Genomic DNA, 19,309 nt, shown 5'->3' on the forward strand with positions numbered 1-19,309 from the left:
ATGGCTTACAGGGACTAAACTACTGTTTAATCAGGTGTCTAAAAACTGATCATTGTGGTAACCCTATTGTTGCTACCCTCATTATTGAGGACTACATTATTCCATTCATATCACCTTTGCATGCGTGCGTTCTGGTCCAGTCTCTCCTGTTGTGGGGTGGGGGGGGGGGGATAGAGGAGGTCTGGGAGAAGGTGGACCTCGACACAAACCTGCAAGAACTAAATATAGGAGTGAAATTCCTAGTCACCATCGGTATTCGAACTGGAACGCTCTCATAATAGGTGGCCAAGTAGTTTAAGCTTATTAGTTGTGTTGACAATCAATCTTACACACACAAGAAATAAAGCGACGAGTTATAAACAATAAATGTGACTAATAACATAATATATCTGACCATTGTTAGAATAGAAATCTGACCATTGTTAGAATAGAAATCTGACCATTGTTAGAATAGAAATCTGACCATTGTTAGAATAGAAATCTGACCATTGTTAGAATAGAAATCTGACCAATGTAAGAGTAGAAATCTGACCAATGTTAGAATAGAAATCTGACCAATGTTAGAATAGAAATCTGACCAATGTAAGAATAGAAATCTGACCAATGTAAGAATAGAAATCTGACCAATGTAAGGATATAAATCTGGGAAATATAGGAATATAAATTTAACCTATGTAATAATACAAATATAACCAATGTAACAACATTAATTTGACTAATGTAGGAATATTAATCTGACCAATATAAGAATACATAAAGGAAGGATTATTGTAGGTATAGAAATACAAAATAGGTAAATATAATTATAAAAAGTATTATGTTTATGCGGATAAAAAGGCTTATAATTATAAAGTGTCAATATTGTTATGTCCAATAATTGAAACTTTGATCAAGGGAGACATTTTGACTACAATAATTATGAAATGCAATCTAGATAAAATTATTTAAAATATTTACATTTACATCTGATTTTGATGATTTTGCTTTGGTAAATACATCTAGATCCTGATTAGTCTTAATTATGACTATTGTGGCCTGGTTACAAAACCAAGGTAACATTGAAATAGCAGTGACAGACTTACTATAAGCGTGGATTCTTGAGTACCTTAATTATATTATCATCTTGACGTTTAATCATAGCGGTAAAATGACATACCGAGACACAAGACATTAATGACAACAATGTACATTTCTTGAAGTCTAAAACTTTAATGAAGACTGCACGCGCGAACTATAATACTAATACTTGTTGAGCTAAGGAGTCGGAAATGTGAAATGTGTTGATGATTTCTAGTGCTGGGACTCTCATCAAATATTAAATCTAATATTCATATTTATGCAAGTCTGGCTTTATTTTTTTTTAAAAAGAGATACTATTTTAATAGACAGTAAGGTCTGTAAGGTCTGGAAACTCCAGTCATTATATTTCTGGAGGAATTAGCAAGCAGACATACTTGACACTTTCAAAGTAATCAGATTTAATGATATTAGCCCGAAATCGTGTCATGTTGCAAATTTGTTACATATCCAAAATAGTCTCATTAATTGTTTATTTTTCTATTCTTCGTTTGTAATGAAATTGGTGATCATGGTATTTTACTAGACAGCGAGTATTGGACATTATAGAATATAGAGACTATATATTTATATAGGAATTAGCAAACTGACATATTTAGTACTTTCAAAGTATTTATTTAAACAATAAAAATATAAAAAATAAAATACCTGGAAAAAAAAAGCGTATAAAAAGTGTAATTCTTTCAATTAGTTTGGATCAGTCATGTCATAAAATTTGTAATAGATATTTCTAGACTAACAATAATAAATCTGTTCGATTAGAAATATTTTTACCAAATGTTTTTGTTTAGCACTATCTCATGCTTTTAGCTTTCTCAATACACAATGATCCTATCACTTGTCTGGACCAGTTGGGAAAATGGGGGGAGGGGGGAGAGAAAGGGTTGAATTTTACCGTAATCGGTTTTTACTGCGTATGAATGTAGAAATGCATATCATTAGAATGTAGTAACAATATCGGAATGCAAAGATGCATATTGGAAAGTATATGTCTGTCTGGTAAAATATCCGCACACATTATATTCCCCAAACCCATTTTTGGATTATGTTGAAACTTTTCACAATTATTTATTGGCATAAACAAGGCATGAATCAATAATCAAAATTAACCAATAAGTCAAGTAATGAATTATTTTGTTTGATACCAACATGGGAAATTAATACTAGATTTTTCTATGATGTGGCTAAATATGTAGGGTTTTGTTCCCTTTGATAAGTTAAAACCTTTTTTTTTTTTTTTTTTTTTTTTTTTTTTTTTTTTTTTTTACCTAACAAAACAGGAATCATTAAAAAAATTAGGCATTATTATTGGTAACTAATTATTTTCTTAGATATCGATAAGGGAAATAATTTCTACATTATTGAGAGAGTGGAGTTCTTTCCCTTACATAAGCTTTCTTATTTTAAGAAGGATTTTTAAAAAAATATTTTACCTGTTTATTCTATCATCGGCAGTGTGTAATTTGAAGCCCCGTCTAAATCTTGTTATCAAGGCTGGCTACATGCTCATATTTTTAGGGGCTTTGTTTTGTAACCTCGTGAGCATCTCCCGTAGACATGCGCAGTCGACAGTAACATTTTTACTAAACATTACATGTTACGATCTGAACGTAACGTGCTCATAAAGCCACGGAAACACAGTAACCAATTTTTTTTACACACTCTATACGGGTATATTCTGATTAGTTGTTTTTGAAGAATGTAGGTCGCTTTTCGTCCGACTAAGTCAGTGTTTCCCAAAGTGGGGTACGCGTAACCCGAGGGGTGCGGGGAGACTTTGGAAAGGGGGTACTCGTTTCACCTCATTAACTATGCTGATTTTGTTTTAAATACCCATTTATAATGTTCTGTTATATATGTTATACAATAAATCATCAGCAAGTTTTAATTTACATTCTTTAATATTATTTTATTTTCTATTTATAGAAACTCATAATCGTTTTTATTACACATCTTAAAAATAAATTTCACAATGATCGGGTGATGAGTAGAGATATTTGATTTTACTGGCATTAATGAATTGTAGAAATGCATACGTTAATCCACCAATGGAATACTTAATTGTAAAAGATTTATTGCTTTTGATGTACCAAATGGCATTAGGTGAAATAAGAGTTATGCCATGGAGAAAGACAAGAAATTTATTACACGCCTCAAAATATACGCTTTATTTGTGTGGTTTAAAAAGGTTAGGATAGTCATGCATTTTTTACTCTTTCGTATCTTAAATACATCTTTTTTTCCAACTTCCTATTTACGAGAGGTTACTTTCTCAGCATTTGTAAACATTAAGTCGAAAAAACAAAAGGAACAGACTATTAGACGTGGAACAGACTATTAGACGTGGAACAGACTATTAGACGTGGAACAGACTATTAGACGTGGAACAGAATCTCAGATTAAAATTAACAACCAGGGAACCAAATTATAGTAACTGTCATCTCAGCACATGGATGCAATTACTTTGAAATAGGGGAGGACGAGTGGTTCTCAGCGTTACAGAAATTATAAAAGGGGTACACATAGGTCAAAGGTTTGGGAATTACTGGACTAAGTCGTGACTATTTGTGAATAAAGATTTTAATTTAAAGAGAATGTTTTCCGAAAGGAGTACTCGGCGAAACTATACGAGGAGCAGCTTATTCTTTTAATAGTATGAGACCCTTTAAGAGAACTTTTAGAGAAAGTGGCAAGAAAGATGGAGAAGGAAGAGAGGAGGAAGACAGAAGGTGTCAGAGAAGAAGAAGGGAAGGAGCATTTAGAGAAGAAATAGAGAAGGAAGATTTAGAGAAGAAATAGAGAAGGAAGATTAAGACTAGAGATAGAGAAGGAAGATTTAGAGAATAAATAGAGAAGGAAGATTTAGAGAAGAAATAGAGAAGGAAGATATAGAGACGGAAGATTTGGGGAAGAAATAGAGAAGGAAGATTTAGAGAAGAAATAGAGAAGGAAGATTTAGGGACGAAATAGAGAAGGAAGATTTGAGGAAGATATAGAGAAGGAGCATTTAGAGAAGAAATAGAGAAGGGGCATTTAGGAAGGAAAGAGAAAATATGCTAGGACAAATTTGTACAAATACTCCTTCTTCCCTAGCGCTATTAGAGCATGGAATGGGTTGCCTGAGCTAGCCAGGAAAACCAGTGACTTGGCAGAATTTAAGTCATTGGTTAATATGCATGACTAAATGCATGACGCGTAGGACGTAATGATCTTCTTTATGAAGTAACGTCTGTATTATATAAGATAAGATAAGAAGAAAAGAAAGATTTAGGGAAGAAAGAGAAAAGAAAGATTTAGAGAAGAAAGCGAGAAGGAGAAGGCTGAGAACGAGAAGAAGATGGAGTTAATAATGTATCAAGAAGGAGGGGTAGATGGTGGTATAAATAAAGATGGCGGACAAGAGGTGTTCAGACAGAAAAGTTCACAAAAGTCGTTAAATAAAGCAGGCAACAAAAAACAAACAACAAAAGGATTCAGAAAAGTCTTGAGCCAATGTAAAAGACAAAGGAAGCCCCCAACTGAAAGCCACCCACTTGTTTTGTAATTAATACCGTAACTAGATGAACACCATACGCCCACTCGTTATTAGCCAATCAACGCCTCCCCCCCCCCCCCGCGCAGCATTTTGACACTCATTTCTAGCTGTACGAGAGCCCTCCAGCAGCATGAACTAACAGGTCCATCTGCCAGGAGATGGGGAACACTGGGACGATTACCGGTTCTCCCTGGATCCTGCAGGGCAAGCATTTTCAAATGTGCTTTCGCCTAAACATTGTCAGGCCAGAAAATGGCCCAATAAGACCCCGGGGGCCCTAATTCTCACATAGTCAACTATCGACAATTGGTAGTTCTCATTTTCATCTCCGAGCTAAATGAAAATTGTTACCATGGTGACGGACTAGTTATTTTTGCTTTTTTTTATATTGTACTTCTATAAATGTTTCTTTTTTTTTAACTCTCTCTCTCTCTCTCTCTCTCTCTCTCTCTCTCTCTCTCTCTCTCACATAAAGAAACACTCGCTCGCACGCACAAACACAGACATTTTCTTTTCTCCATTCTTCTACCCATATCCCTTGAATATTATCTGACAACTGAAATTGTTAATCAATGAACACAATAATTCATCGACCATTATCTCTTTCTTATCTGACTATCTATTTTTTCAATGTAACTATCTATCTATTTATCTTCCTAGCTACCTACCAGTCTGTCTATTACAATTTTTACTGTCAAAGCAAACAAGATTAAAGCCAACAAAAATGCTTCGTCCCTTGACAAACGCATGTTGTTGTTGTTGTTGTTTTCTATTTGACTTCTTCTCATACGCATTATGTACAAAGATACCAACCTTTTATCAGAAGTTGTTTGTATTTTTAAACATTTTAGAAAATAAATCTTTATTTTTTTAAACTAGAAATTTGAGAAATAAAAACCGAATAAAATTTTTAACATACAGGCAAAATGGAGCCTACAGGTGTGAGAGCATTCAGAAAATAATTATTTCTGGGGACTGGGAAACCGATTTGAAAGTTCCACGACATAACTGCTTGACATAGTGTGTGGGAATTGGGTCCTTTATATATGGTGTAGGCATTACCTTATTTTATAACTAAAGTAACCAAGAATAGAGATCAGTATCATCATTGAATATTTGGAGAAAAATTATAATCTTTGTCGACTTATAGGTTTATAAACTGCAAGTCAAACCGGAAGAAAATCAAAAGTTGTCGCTAAAGATATTTTGATTTGAGAGTGTAATTGTATCTGTGGTAGCTTCCATGACAGTGTGCGTAACAAAAATTGCCTACTTTAACCCTTGTTTTAATAATGGTTTGTACGTTTGTGAATATAGTACGCATAATTTTTTTTTAACAAGAGAAAACGCTTTCAAAAGACCAAAAATAGCCGTTGCACATATTGTGGCCACGATAGGTCAATGGCAAAATGAGATTTAGCACAGACGGATAAACAGCACACTATCATAGCCCTGTATTTGATAAGACGAAGGAGGATAAGAAATAAGATACGATACGATTGGATAACAATCTTCTATTGTCACAAAAATTCTTCACCTACTGTTTTAACTACGGAGACAATTAAAAAAAAAACAACTATCTAATGCAATACTGTGACCATATTTGTAAAAAAAAAAATCTAATGAAAAACATTTTTGTTTTTAAAATATCAATACTCTTAGTTTTATTTGGTTGCCAACACCTGGCCCGAGGGCTGAATGTGGGCATTGATCATAGGTGAAAAAGTGGTGGAGCTTTTAATTATTCACGACACAACATCGCCAGTATCTTATAATCTGCGTGAAGGGTTAAGGCGAACTCATGAGGCCAGTGTCACGTCAGACGCATCGTTAAAGTTTCGAATCTCTGAAGCAGATCTAGTCGACTGCTCAATGGTAACCATGAACAACAATTATAACACCAAGAGGTCATGGACACCAAGAGGTCATGGACACCAAGAGGTCATGGAGTGTTTACGTGTTGATAAATCATTGAAATGTTTATCCCAGAGTAAAATGTTCATTATGTTCAATTATTGTTATTATTATTATTATTATGTTAGAAACGAACGAGTATTCATTCTCTGGCACTGACAGTGTCGAGTTTCGTTAAAGAGAAACAAAATTCATTGTAGTCTCTTACCAGTGCCCACTAAGGAATTTTCTGCTGATGTGGCACGTCTGCAAGAGTACCGCCATCTGACAAGCAACGAGAATCCTCTTAGAATGTTAAAGGCCTTGAAGGTATTATTATTATTATAAAAAAGAAATAATATTCATTCCGTTTTGAAATCCAACGACTTGTTGGTCAAAAAAAGTCAGTTTAGTAGGTTGATTTGAGAACCTCCTATCATTATTATTATTATTATAAGATGAATTAAAAGTCACTTTAAGGCACAGCTGGGATCAAATTTTGTTAAAGAGAAACAAGCATTCACAGTAGTTTGACAATGTCCACTGAAGAATGTCCTGGCAATGAGGCAAGTCTGAAGCAAAGCCGTTCTCTGGCAGGTCTAAGAATAGCTCAGGAATGTTCAGGGCCCCAAAGAATTTCAAAGAAGTCCGTAAAGACAGATGTTACCAGACGTTCATAATATACGACAATATGAGTTTTCCCTGTGTGGTCAGTAAGCTAGTAATTTCTTTTCCAAAGATATACATCAACTGTCAAATTTCTAGGAAAATCATTTTCGAGATCCGTGTAGAGAATGTTTGATGATTCCTGAATCTATGAAGAATTAGCAAGCTGATAAGAGGAATTATAGCGAAAAAGAAAAGAAAAAGCGTAGTCACTCAATAAACTTTTCTGTGTTGTGTCTGTTCTCTTTTGTGCAATGGTGTTGGTTTTAATTGAAAATAAATATTTTTTTTGGAATCGCAACAAATTTCTAATTAGAATCAACAAATTAGTCTTAGTCTTAGTTTTAGTCTTTGTCTTAGTCTAAGTCTTACTTTATTACCTATGCTGCTGACACAGACATGTTTTCCCACCCACACATACGATCCAACTAATTAGGGACCTCGATATTGCTGACAATCTCTCATAACATAAAAAAAAATGCATCTCTAATTTCCAAGATAATAATTACCAGACTTCGAGGTATTTGATTCCAATTACGTTCCATGTGACACGTTATTCTAACCACTCTGTTCCTAACTTCAGGTTAATATCCAACTAATAGCTTCATAAAGTAGTTGCTAATGAAATCCAAATCATTTCAATTTGTGATCCATTCCCGTGGCAACGAATTCGTTCTTTGCAGAGGCGATGCGCTATAGACGTGAAAGGGAAGACAGTTGTGAAAATGCGCGACGCTACCCCAGAATAAATCCATGTAATTTTCTAATTAAAAAATATATTTAAATCTACATATTGGTGACTAGCCTGTAAGTAGCCTGTGAGTAGCCTGGTGTTCTTAACACTTTAAAGCAATCTTTTTTTTTTCTTAAACATTTGTACCAAATCTCAAGTTTCCGACAATGTTTCGAATATTTAAAAAATCAGCCTATAAAGGTATCCTCCTGACAAAGTGAAGATGAAATAAAACTTTCTTTCCAGTTGTCAAACCAATGCGAACAGATGGGTCTAAATATAAAATATAAAATGCACTAATTGCCTTCTCTGGCGAAGTGTTGATTAAGATATTACCTGGGCATGTCTTGTCCCAGAAGGCCCCATTTGGACCAGCATGTCTGGGAGGGTGAGAGAGAAGACGCGCGACCTGGGGGGGGGGGAGATGAAATGCGTTGAGTTTTATTTCGTTTCGCTCAAAGTGAGCCTCCAATTAGAAAGTTAGTGTTTTTAATTTGCAGTCTGTCATTGAAGTGAGAATGGTGGGGGGGGATGAAGGACGTTCAAGATGCAGTTGAAGCGTCTGTAAAGTTGATGTGGGCGGTGGATGGGGCGGCAGTGCAGAGTGAGCAGCCAGGACAACGTCAGAAACCTGAGCTGATTGACAACAAATACAATAAACACGTTTTGATTTAGCTGTGAGAGGAAAGCCAGAAAAACAACAACAACAGTGGATTGGTTATAGAAAAACATGACTCCTTTCACGGGACAAAACAAATGATATTTATTCGCCATTATTTTGCAGCTCCCACGGGTAGCAGTTAGGGATAAAGTCATCGCCTTAGGGTGCGTGCGATGAGTTAGGACAGCCCAGTCATAAGTCACACAACCCAGTCAAAAGTCACACAAATAATGTGAAAAATCACACAAACCAGTCATACGTCAAGGTGCCCACACAATTAAAAAAAACAACAACAATAATAGAGCAGAAAATAAAAAAGGTAAGTCTTATTGGATAGTTTTAGACCACGTGGTCTTTACAATAAGTGAAACAGAAACTCATCTCTTTTATATGCTAACAAGCAGGGCCGGGGCATCCACAAAAGAGATTTTAAAAGTCACCCTTGTCTTACCCTCCACAAAATCAAAAACACACAAACTATTTTTTTTTTAAATTTCATATAAAATAATTGTAAGTTTTTTTAAGTAGGTAAAATCTAAAAGTAGCCCGTCTCTTTCTTCTAAAATATGGCTTGCTATTAGATATCAGGAATGTTTATTGATAAAAGAGTTAAAAAGTGGATTTTTATTAAAGCTTTAAAAAAAATGTGTAGAGGCCTCCACATACTAAAATCCGGCCCTTCTAACAAGGACAAGGTAAATCTGTTAAATGAATTTTAAGTTTTTCCTAGCCTGTGTTCTGACAGTAAAAACTATTTTCTCTCGGTTTCAAACCTTATCCCTACGAGTTGAAAGGGAAAAGCTCGGCCATCACACTCCATTAACAGAACATTGTCGTATTTGTAATTGAGTTTCGTTGTTAATTAAGGCATGATGAATCGGGCCAGTGGATATCACACATATTATCGACAAACACACACATACACACATAACACAGGGTTATTATTGCACATGTATAGATAGATGGTGGCTGAGCGGTAAAGCGCTTGGCTTCCGAACCGGGTGACTCGGGTTCGAATCCTGGTGAAGGCTGGAATATTAAATTTCGTCTCTGAGTCCACCTGGCATTAGTTTGGGAAAAGTAAAAGCGGTTGGTCATTGTGCTGACCACATGACACCCTCGTTAACTGTGGGCCACAGAATCAGATGACCATTACATCACCTGCCATATAGGTCTGAAAGGGGGAACTACTTTACAGATTGATATATAGGTCGTTAAGTAGATAATAGATAGGCAGAGATAGATAGATAAATGAATCAGTCGAGGCAAATGCTTAGGCGACGAACTATGGCGTCCTTTTTTAAAAAATACTTCTCCCACACTCAATCTTCGAATCAAGTTTAAAGTTTGCACAATTATTTCTTGTACCTGACAAAACGAGAATCAATTTAAATAATTAACTATTGGTAATTAATTATTTTATTTGGTATAGAGCAAGATAAAGAAATTGCACTTGACAGATGTGGTTGCATAAGTTGAATTAGTCCCCTAGAGGAGGCTTGAGCACCGAGTTCGAATTCTCAAGTTATGCAATTTTTTTAATGCATTTCACCAGATAGCCCGCCCCCCCCCCACCACGACTCCTTTTCCCGACTGGTCCATACCAAGATCATAGCGCATTGAGAAAGCTAAAAGCATAAAAATGGCGCTAAACAAAAACAATTGGTAAAAATATTTCTAATCGCACAGATTTATTGTTGTTAGTTTAGATCTATTACAAATTTAATTACATGACTGATCCAAACTAATTGATACAATGACACTTGAATCTAAGCTTTATTTTAAAAGTATTTTAAAATGTTGTTCTTGTTTTTATTTTATTTGATAATTTAACTCTTTCTCTCCTAACTGACGATACCAGCGTTGATTCCACCAGAATGTGGTAAATAATTACGGAGAGAAAGAGTTAAGCAGTATTCGAAAATAATCAAACGATAAATGTGACTCAGCTGTTCAAGTTCGCAAACTATATATAGATTAAAGTTGTGTTAATCTGCTGATCACTGCTTGCTATTTTTGGAAGCCAATATTTAATTCCTTGTTCGAACGGCACCTCAAAAGATCAATTTTGTTGAACGGGTGTGATGTGATGTTTTATACCAACAAGGGATGGCTGCCTGGTCGTGCGGTTTGCGTTCTGGACTGTCATTCTGATTTATTGAATGTCGAGGGTTCAAACCCTGCCCGCTCCCATCCCCCGTCGTCCTGCGGGAGGTTTGGACTAGGAAGTAAACTATTAGGAAGTAAACTATCTTCAACTCTGAAGGAACATCCGAAACATGTAAAACATTTTACAAACAAACAAAGGGAAACTAATCTTTGAGTATTCACAGATATCGCTAAATTTGTTAGGTTTAGTCCCCTTAAATGATTGTTAACGCTATTTTTCCCTCACGATCCCTCCGATCAAGTCTAAAACATGAATCAATTTTTTTTAAAATACCCAATTAGTCATTTAATTATTGGTAATTAATTATTTTGTTTGATATCAAATAAGGGAAATAGCTTGTACATATTGAAAGATATACTTTTAAGGGCGTAGTTCTTCCCCTTTAGATAAGATTTTTTTTGATGACTTTATATTTTGCTTGTTTAAATATTGCAAAGGAATATCTAACTCGAGTGAGTCTTTCTTCTCGAGCTCTCATTTCAAAGAATCTTGTATTGAGTTTTGAATACAAATATAGAACAAATTGGGAAACTAATTATACAATAAGTTACACAATATATTTTTAAATTAAAGTAATTCTTTGCGGAGACAGCTTGCCGCCCCAATGCGCAGAACGGCGAGGGAGGATCTAAGTCTAAGTAAATGATGCTTTCAAAAATAAACACATACATTTGAAAGGCAAGTTAACAGAATGTTGACGCCATTTAGAAATGTTTCAAAACACAAAATAGATTTTTTTTTTAAATACTTAAAAAAAACACACCAAAGCTTGTATAAGGGAAATAAACTGCATATTTACAGCCATATCTCTCAATACTGTAATATTTATTGCCCTTTCTACTGCAAACAAAAATTAATTACTACTAATTAATTAATTAATTGGATAATGTTTTTGATTGATTCATGTTTTTTTATGATCAATTAATAATTTTGCGAATTGTGATAAATAAAGTGTAAGACATTTGTACCAGTCAGACAGACAGACAAACAGACAGACAGACGGAGTGAGTTGATATAAGCTTTGTAAAAAAAAACACATGTAAGCCAAAGTGAAAGAAAAAGAGAGAAACAGAAATGGGGGGGGGGGGACAGAGAGCCATACAAACAGAAACACACACAGGGAGAAAGGGGGTGGCGGATGGGGGAGTGGGGAAACGCAACTTAGAGCTCAGAGGTTTAAGACTTCAGACAGTGAAGAGTTCAGCAACTAATCTCCCTGTAATCATGGACAATTGTTTGGCGTAGATTTAAATTCGCCCAATTGAGACTTATGCATACACACCGAACAAATTATCGTTTATTTTCGGCAATACATTTTTTTTAGCATTTATCGATTACTTCATGCATCTGCGTTTTTCTTAGATTTCTAATCCATTGATAGCGGCCAAATCACGTGTCTTGAAAGGATAGATGTCGGAATGCTTATTTTTAGATATCTATTATCTAAATTTGTAATAAAACTACTTATACTTCTAGGTCTAAGTATAGTATAGCATAGATACGACGTAGTAAAGTATAGTAATATATTATAGCATAGTATAGTATAGTATAGTATAGTATAGTATAGTATAGAATAGAATAGTATAGTATAGTATAGTATAGTATAGTATAGTATAGTATAGTATAGTATAGTATAGTATAGTATAGTATAGTAAAGTATAGTGCAGTGTAGTGTAGTGTTGTGTAGTGTAGTATACTAAGTATAGTATAGTAATATTTTATAGCATAGTATAGTATAGTATAGTATAGAATAGAATAGAATAGTATAGTATAGTATAGCATAGTATAGTATAGTATAGAATAGAATAGTATAGTATAGTATAGTATAGTATAGTATAGTATAGTTTAGTATAGTATAGTAAAGTTACGACACAGTTTAGTATAGTTACGACATGGTATAGTTTAGTTTAGTTTAGTAAGGTATCGTAAGGCATAGTATAATCTAGATTAAGTATAGTTTAGTTGAAGAAGCACTCGATAGATTTGCATGGAGAGCAAGCCAAAAGTAAAGGTCCTGGTTTGCAGATGGTATACACACCAGAAGTAGAAAGAAGGGTGAAAATGATGCATCATCTGGTGATTATGGATGCACAACCCTGTGACTGCAGTCGCGTATCTAGGATTAGCCTCTTAAGTCACATGAGACACTGCAAAGGGAAAAAGATCATATCTCGAGACGTAAAACTCCATAATTTAGTTTCCTATCAATGGTGGATCCCCAAGAGCTATACACAACCAGAAAGTAAATTGTAACTTTGAATGCTAAGCCGTAAAACCTAACTGCAATGGAGGACAGGCTAGAAGGGCATTGGTGCCCATGCCCGATGGGGAATACACAAACGGGCCAGTCAGCCGACGTTGAAAAGAGTCACTTGGATTAGCAATAATCCCCGTAGGGGGGCTGTAGTACACTAAAAGATTTTATATTATTCCCTTATAAAAGAATCCCCCCCCCCCCCCACAGAGTCTCCACTCGACATTGTAATACCATTTATGCAAGTTGTTTTACAGTAATTACAAGGTAAATACCAGCCAACGAGTGTTTCGTAAACTTCCAATAGATTGTTATGATTATATCCGTATACCATGCTTCTGGTGAGCTTCGAGAACTGAAGCTGAGAATTTCTTTAGCCAGTATTTCCCAAACTGTGTTCCGCGAAACCCCAATGCTTCGCGAGGCCAGAATAGGTGTTCCATGAACTACTGGAACAATTAACTAGTAGGCCACCAAGTGAAGTAATCTCTCGAGAAAAACAAGCAGTGTTCCACTCAGAATGTGCGAAGTGTCCCGTTATGGAAAAAGTTTGAGAAACACTGTAGCTTGAGCAATCAACTGGCAATAAAAGTCGTTTTGTTTCGTAAAGTTATAGATAAACTTCTGCTTTTCTAAACGGTGGGGGTTGGATCATAATAAAACGTAATTCCAAATAATTAGGGCTGCGCCTTGTAGGCCTACGTATTTAGATCCGATATGTTTTCTACCAAGCTACAGACCTACACATGCATGCATTCTATTTTTTTTTTAATGCACGATCAAAGTTTACATATTACAAGAACAGGATATCCATCATTAGCATGTGTCACGCTATCCTTTGGGGCGGATTGTATGGTAAGGCCTGATCCAATTTTGACACCCAGTCCGCCCCTGCCAGGATGCGAAATCCTTTGAGAAATACGTGAGGAAACAAAGCAATAGAAAAAAAAGAATACTTTTTAAAAAAAGCAAAGCTTATTTAAGGGAAGGAACGCTAAGTTCTGCCATATATCTTAAAATTTTGGGGTTTATATCCCTTACTGCTATATAAAACAAAATGAATTAATTAGTACTTAATGATTAACTTACTGGTAAATAATTTGGATTGATCCGTGTATTGTTGTGGACAATAAATAATTATGCAAAATTTCGACTTGATCCGAGAATGGGAAGTGGGAGAAAAAGCGTGTTAAAACGTAGTAAGGGGACTAAATCCATATATATATATATATATATATATATATATCCACATCTGTCATTAAGAAGCTTTATTCCTCTTTTTTTTTCCAAATCAAACAACATAATTCATCCCCAACAATTAATTAGATAATTGTTCAATTTTTTTGTGTTGATTCGTGTCTTGTCAGGTTTAATAAATAATTGTGTTAAGTTTTAACTTGATCCGAGAATGGAAAATGGGAGAAAAAAACATGTTCAAGCTTTTTACCAGACAGACAGATATATAAGCTTTGTAAAAAGACTCAAGTGCAATTTCTTGGTCTAGAAGTGACAATCAGTCGTATCTCTTTTTACTTCAACAGTATAGAAAATACATTCAGTAAATACACATGCTAACCCAAAGCAGGATTTCTTATCTGTAAGTTAAGTTGATTTTCTAATGGAGATTTTCACGCAAGGCGGAAAAACAATTAATAAGCACGCGCTTTTTTTTGGTGTATCCGGTGTACAAAATAATGAAAGTGTTGCTAGGCTAGGTTTTAAATAGTTAGTGCATGTGGATGTTTGTTTCAAAATTGCAGAATCAAATTATAAGACTTTCACGTTTGTAACAGTTATATAGTTGGCAACTTTTCGAGTTCAATTTATTGTCCTTGACATTGCTTAGTTTAGCGTGACTATCTCCAGTATTGTTGTTCACCCCCGCAGTAAATCTTTTTTATTTTTTATTTTCCACTGGAACGGCAATGTACATAAATATTAAAGGATGAAAGTGTTTTTGTTTGTTTGTTTGTGTGTGTGTGAGTGAGTCTATTTATGTTTCTCAGTCATCCAATAGATAACAGCAGCTTACCTGAACTTGGAAAGATATATTTTTTCGGTTCCTGGTTAACATCCTCGAAGCTGTCATTTCCGCGCATACTCCTCATAAAGTCCCGGATGTTTCTTATGATGGATGCGTTGTGTCGCGGGGTCTGGTGGTCGGCGACGCCGCTCTGCTCCTGCAGGTTGACGTGCCTGAGTATCCTTCTCTTAAAGTCCGCCACCGCCTCCAGGTGCTCCTCCGACATGTACGGGGACTCGGGAGTCCGGCGTGGGGCCTCCGCGGGGCCGATGACCTTGGAATGGGTGGTGCGTGAGTTGAAGGCACAGAGGACGGCGATGACCGCTAGGAGGTGGCAGGGGTGAGCAACCAGCGGCCCGGTGTAGATTGCGCGGCACCGAGAGCAGTGTAATCTTAGCTTCATAATAATAATAGTGTGTGTTTGTAGGCGTGGGCGGGTTAGTTATTTTCACAATGCTTCCTTGAATCTGGCGAGTTTTCTTTCTCTGTTTCTTTAATTTGGTTTCCGTGGAGCTGATCTATCAATCTGTAAAGACACACACACAAAGAAAATGAAAATATAGTAATTTCAGAAACATCGTTTAAATTTGAAATTAAGTCTTTTAAAATTGTTATAAAAGTAATAATAATAATAATAATAATATCGCCTTACCACTGTCTCATAATTTCAGAAAAACTGAGATAGAAAAACAAAGAAAATACGGGAACCTAGGCTTGGAGATTAAGCGTCTATGGAAATTATCCAAAATAACAATATACCCCATTGTTATATCAACTGAGGGGATAATAACAACCGACCTCACAGATACCTTCAAGGCCCTTAACATTCCTAGAAACAGAGGGCGGTACTGCTGCAGACCTGCCACATCACCAGAAAATTCCTCGGTGGAAACTGATAAATGTATCACAATGAATTTTGTTTCTCTTTAACGAAACTCGACCCTGTCAGCGTTTCTAACATAATAATAACAATAATCTTTATTGTCCGTAATGAAATATGTCTTACAATTTGTGCATTACACCAAACAAAACATTATACCTATAAAAAAAAAACAAAATGTACATTCACACAAGACTCACTCATAATTTACATGTAAAAGGTTTACATCAGGTTGTTTTTCAATGATTTGATTGCCAGGGGAACAAAATAAATTTTGTGTGTTTTTCTTTGCTATCGGTGTAAAATCACAAAATTTTGACCGATGTCTGTTTTTGCTTCTTGAAACGGGGCATGATCTGCTGTGACTAAACAGTTCAATCATGGAGCTGCCAACCTTTCATACATGAGACTGACTGATCTTAGGAGCTTCTTCATGCAAGTACGATATTGAAAAAATACCCCCACCCCACCCCACGTACATGAATTGATAACCGTAGTCCTTACTTTACATAGGCAGACATCTAAGGATGTGCCTTGGGTCTGGTTCCTTCAAAGGATGCCCTTAGGAATTCTTCCTTCCAGCATGCGTCTGACATGACCAGCCAACGTGAATTATGTATTTACTAATGTCAAAACTTGCTGGCTAGAGACTTGATCATTCTTGGGGATAAACACAATGTAACACAATGGGCGCTCTCCTTTCTCTTGGAGTTACCACTAATGTTTCCTATCCTTCTCTGTCTCTTTATCTCTATTTATCTCTCCCTCTGTTTCTCTTGCTGTCTCTCTCGCTCTCTATGTCTATCCCTCTAACTATCTCAATTCTCTCTTCCTCTCTTTATCTCTCTACCTCTATTTCTCTTTCTGTCTGGTTATCTCTTTCTTTCTCTCACACTGTTATTCTAAGTTACTTTCTCTCTCTCTCTCTCTCTCTCTCTCTCTCTCTCTCTGCCACCGTCTTTCTCTGCTTCTCAGCCTCTCTCACATATTTACAACCTTATTGGAGTATCGGGGGGGGGGGGCGAAGTGGCAGACGTTGCTTGTCAGGCCTTAAACAGACAGAAAATATCCTTTGAAACTTGCCTGCATGTGACACTAAGTTTGAAAACATTGAATACATGCATTTAGAAAGTAGAAGTAGTGGGGCTTCTTTTGAAAAGGACATGAATAGAGTCAGTGGTACAAGACATGTATAGGCCTACACGTTTGAAATTTAAGTCCTTATACCTACAAATGAAAAATATCGAATCAACCTACATACATATCTAACTACACACTTATCTATCTATCTATCTATCTATCTATCTATCTATCTATCTATCTATCTATCTATCTATCTATCTATCTATCTATCTATCTATCTATCTATCTCTATCTATCTATCTATCTATCTATCTATCTATCTATCTATCTATCTATCTATCTATCTATCTATCTATCTATCTATCTATCTATCTCTATCTATCTATCTATCTATCTATCTATCTATCTATCTATCTATCTATCTATCCATCTATCTATCTATCTATAATCTATCTATCTATCTAAATATCTATCTAAATATCTATCTTTTATATATCTATCTATCTATCTGTCTGTCTGTCTGTCTATCGATCTTTCTAATCAAACAATACCAAGTAAAAAAAAAGAAATAATAAATTACAAGCTGTTTGACTACGTGAATGACTTTTGACTTAGTGAATGACTTATGACTTACTTCCAACACTTCACCACAATATCGAGAACTAAACCAACGAATCCTAGTTATGAGAATGTCAGCACGCGACACACGACCGACTCCATTCTAAATTCCAGCGAGGACAACTCCTGTGTGTGACGTCAGTTTTTCAGAAGAAATAAAAAAAAAAATAAAAAAAACTTCCCAGACAGCGGTGTAGGTAAAGATCTAGATCTAATTCCTTTAGCACGGCTCGTCCGTCGGATTCGTGGGGTGGCAGTTCACGTGGCCGCCACTCGAGCGAGACCTCCTCTCCAACGTCTTTTCGCCCTCCCCCCCCCCTCCTTCACACATCCTCCCTCACTCACTGCCCTCATAGGCCTCTTTGCAATAACACGTCCCACCGACGGAAAGAAACTAAAAGAGTTTGAGAGAGAAAGAGAGAGAGAGAGAGAGAGAGAAAAAGGGGGGGGGGGGCATAGACGTATCGTTTCAAACATACAATATGCGACATAGGTGAGTGATAAACTACAATTGACGAGGTTTTAAAGAGAGGGGTGTGGGGGAGGGGAGTGCGATACAAATGAAAGAGTATTAAAGATGGGGGGGGGGGGAAATAAAGTGTCCCTAAGTCCTCATACTCTACTGGAGTACATTGATTACTTCTGATCTTATCAACAAGATGTTATAGGTCTCTGGGAGGCTTTCCATTAGCAGTGAATTCTTACAGAAAATCAAATGAATACTTCGGAGGTTCCTGATGTATAGAGCTTTGTTACTGATGTATAGAGCCTTGTTACTGATGTATAGAGCCTTGTTACTGATGTATAGAGCCTTGTTACTGATGTATAGAGCCTTGTTACTGATGTATAGAGCCTTGTTACTGATGTATAGAGCCTTGTTACTGATGTATAGAGCCTTGTTACTGATGTATAGAGCCTTGTTACTGATGTATAGAGCCTTGTTACTGATGTATGGAGCCTTGTTACTGATGTATAGAGCCTTGTTCCTGATGTATAGAGCCTTCTCCTTCTCTGTTGTGGACATCCATATGTTTCAGCTGATATAAACATTCGTTCACGCTTGACTCGTGACATAGACACACAATAACGATAATGCCTTATGCACAGACTCCATCAATAATTTAACTCTGCCCTGTGCATTTAAACTCCAACAATTATTTAACTCTGCCCTATACACACAAAAAACAACAACAATAATTTAACTCTACCTTAAGCATAAGCATAACAATAACATAACTCTGCCCTATGCATTTAAACTCCATCAATAGTTTAACTCTGCTCTATACATCTAAGCTCCAACAATGATTTAACTCTGCCCCATACATCGAAACCCCAACAATGATGTAGTTCTGTCCTAAACATATAAACTCCTAACTGCCCAATACATAAACAGTAAAGACACAAAAGTGTACATACCTACTTCCTAGGTTTAGAATGAAAGAACTTCAATACGAACTATGACTGATATCATATTAAGTATGTTACAGGCTGCTTCTCTCTACTCCACCCCACCCCCCCTCCATTGAGAACCACTCATGTTCCCCGTCAGTTCCGCTAATTGAAAAAAGTGATGGTATCTGTTAATTCATACTTAGCTCACTAACTGTCAGTGTGAAATGAGAGCATGAAAAGGGATAAGTGTAAAAAGGAGAGGACCCACAAGAATTTTCGGTTAAGGACATAGCCGCGATGCATGTCTGTTAAAACTGAGCCACG

The 19,309-nt window shown here is 36.0% G+C and overlaps 1 protein-coding gene across 3 annotated transcripts in view; it reads right to left on the reverse strand.

The window, feature by feature from the left end:
• LOC106061205 (inhibin beta A chain-like) overlaps positions 1-19,309 on the reverse strand; it is a 63,494-nt gene that overhangs the window by 25,489 nt on the left and 18,696 nt on the right. The window contains exons 1-2 of one of the 3 annotated variants that reach the window (XM_056030941.1): positions 19,010-19,136; positions 15,022-15,538 (exon numbers count right to left, since the gene is read on the reverse strand). In XM_056030941.1, coding sequence (XP_055886916.1) covers positions 15,022-15,415 — 394 coding nt within the window. In that variant the 5' untranslated portion in view covers positions 15,416-15,538; positions 19,010-19,136. Of the gene's footprint in view, positions 1-15,021; positions 15,539-17,609; positions 17,924-19,009; positions 19,137-19,309 lie in introns of those variants that run through there. The other 2 variants (XM_056030939.1, XM_056030940.1) reach the window with 2 other exon arrangements.

This window comes from Biomphalaria glabrata, chromosome 5, assembly GCF_947242115.1.
Source record: "Biomphalaria glabrata chromosome 5, xgBioGlab47.1, whole genome shotgun sequence".
NCBI lineage: Eukaryota > Metazoa > Mollusca > Gastropoda > Planorbidae > Biomphalaria > Biomphalaria glabrata.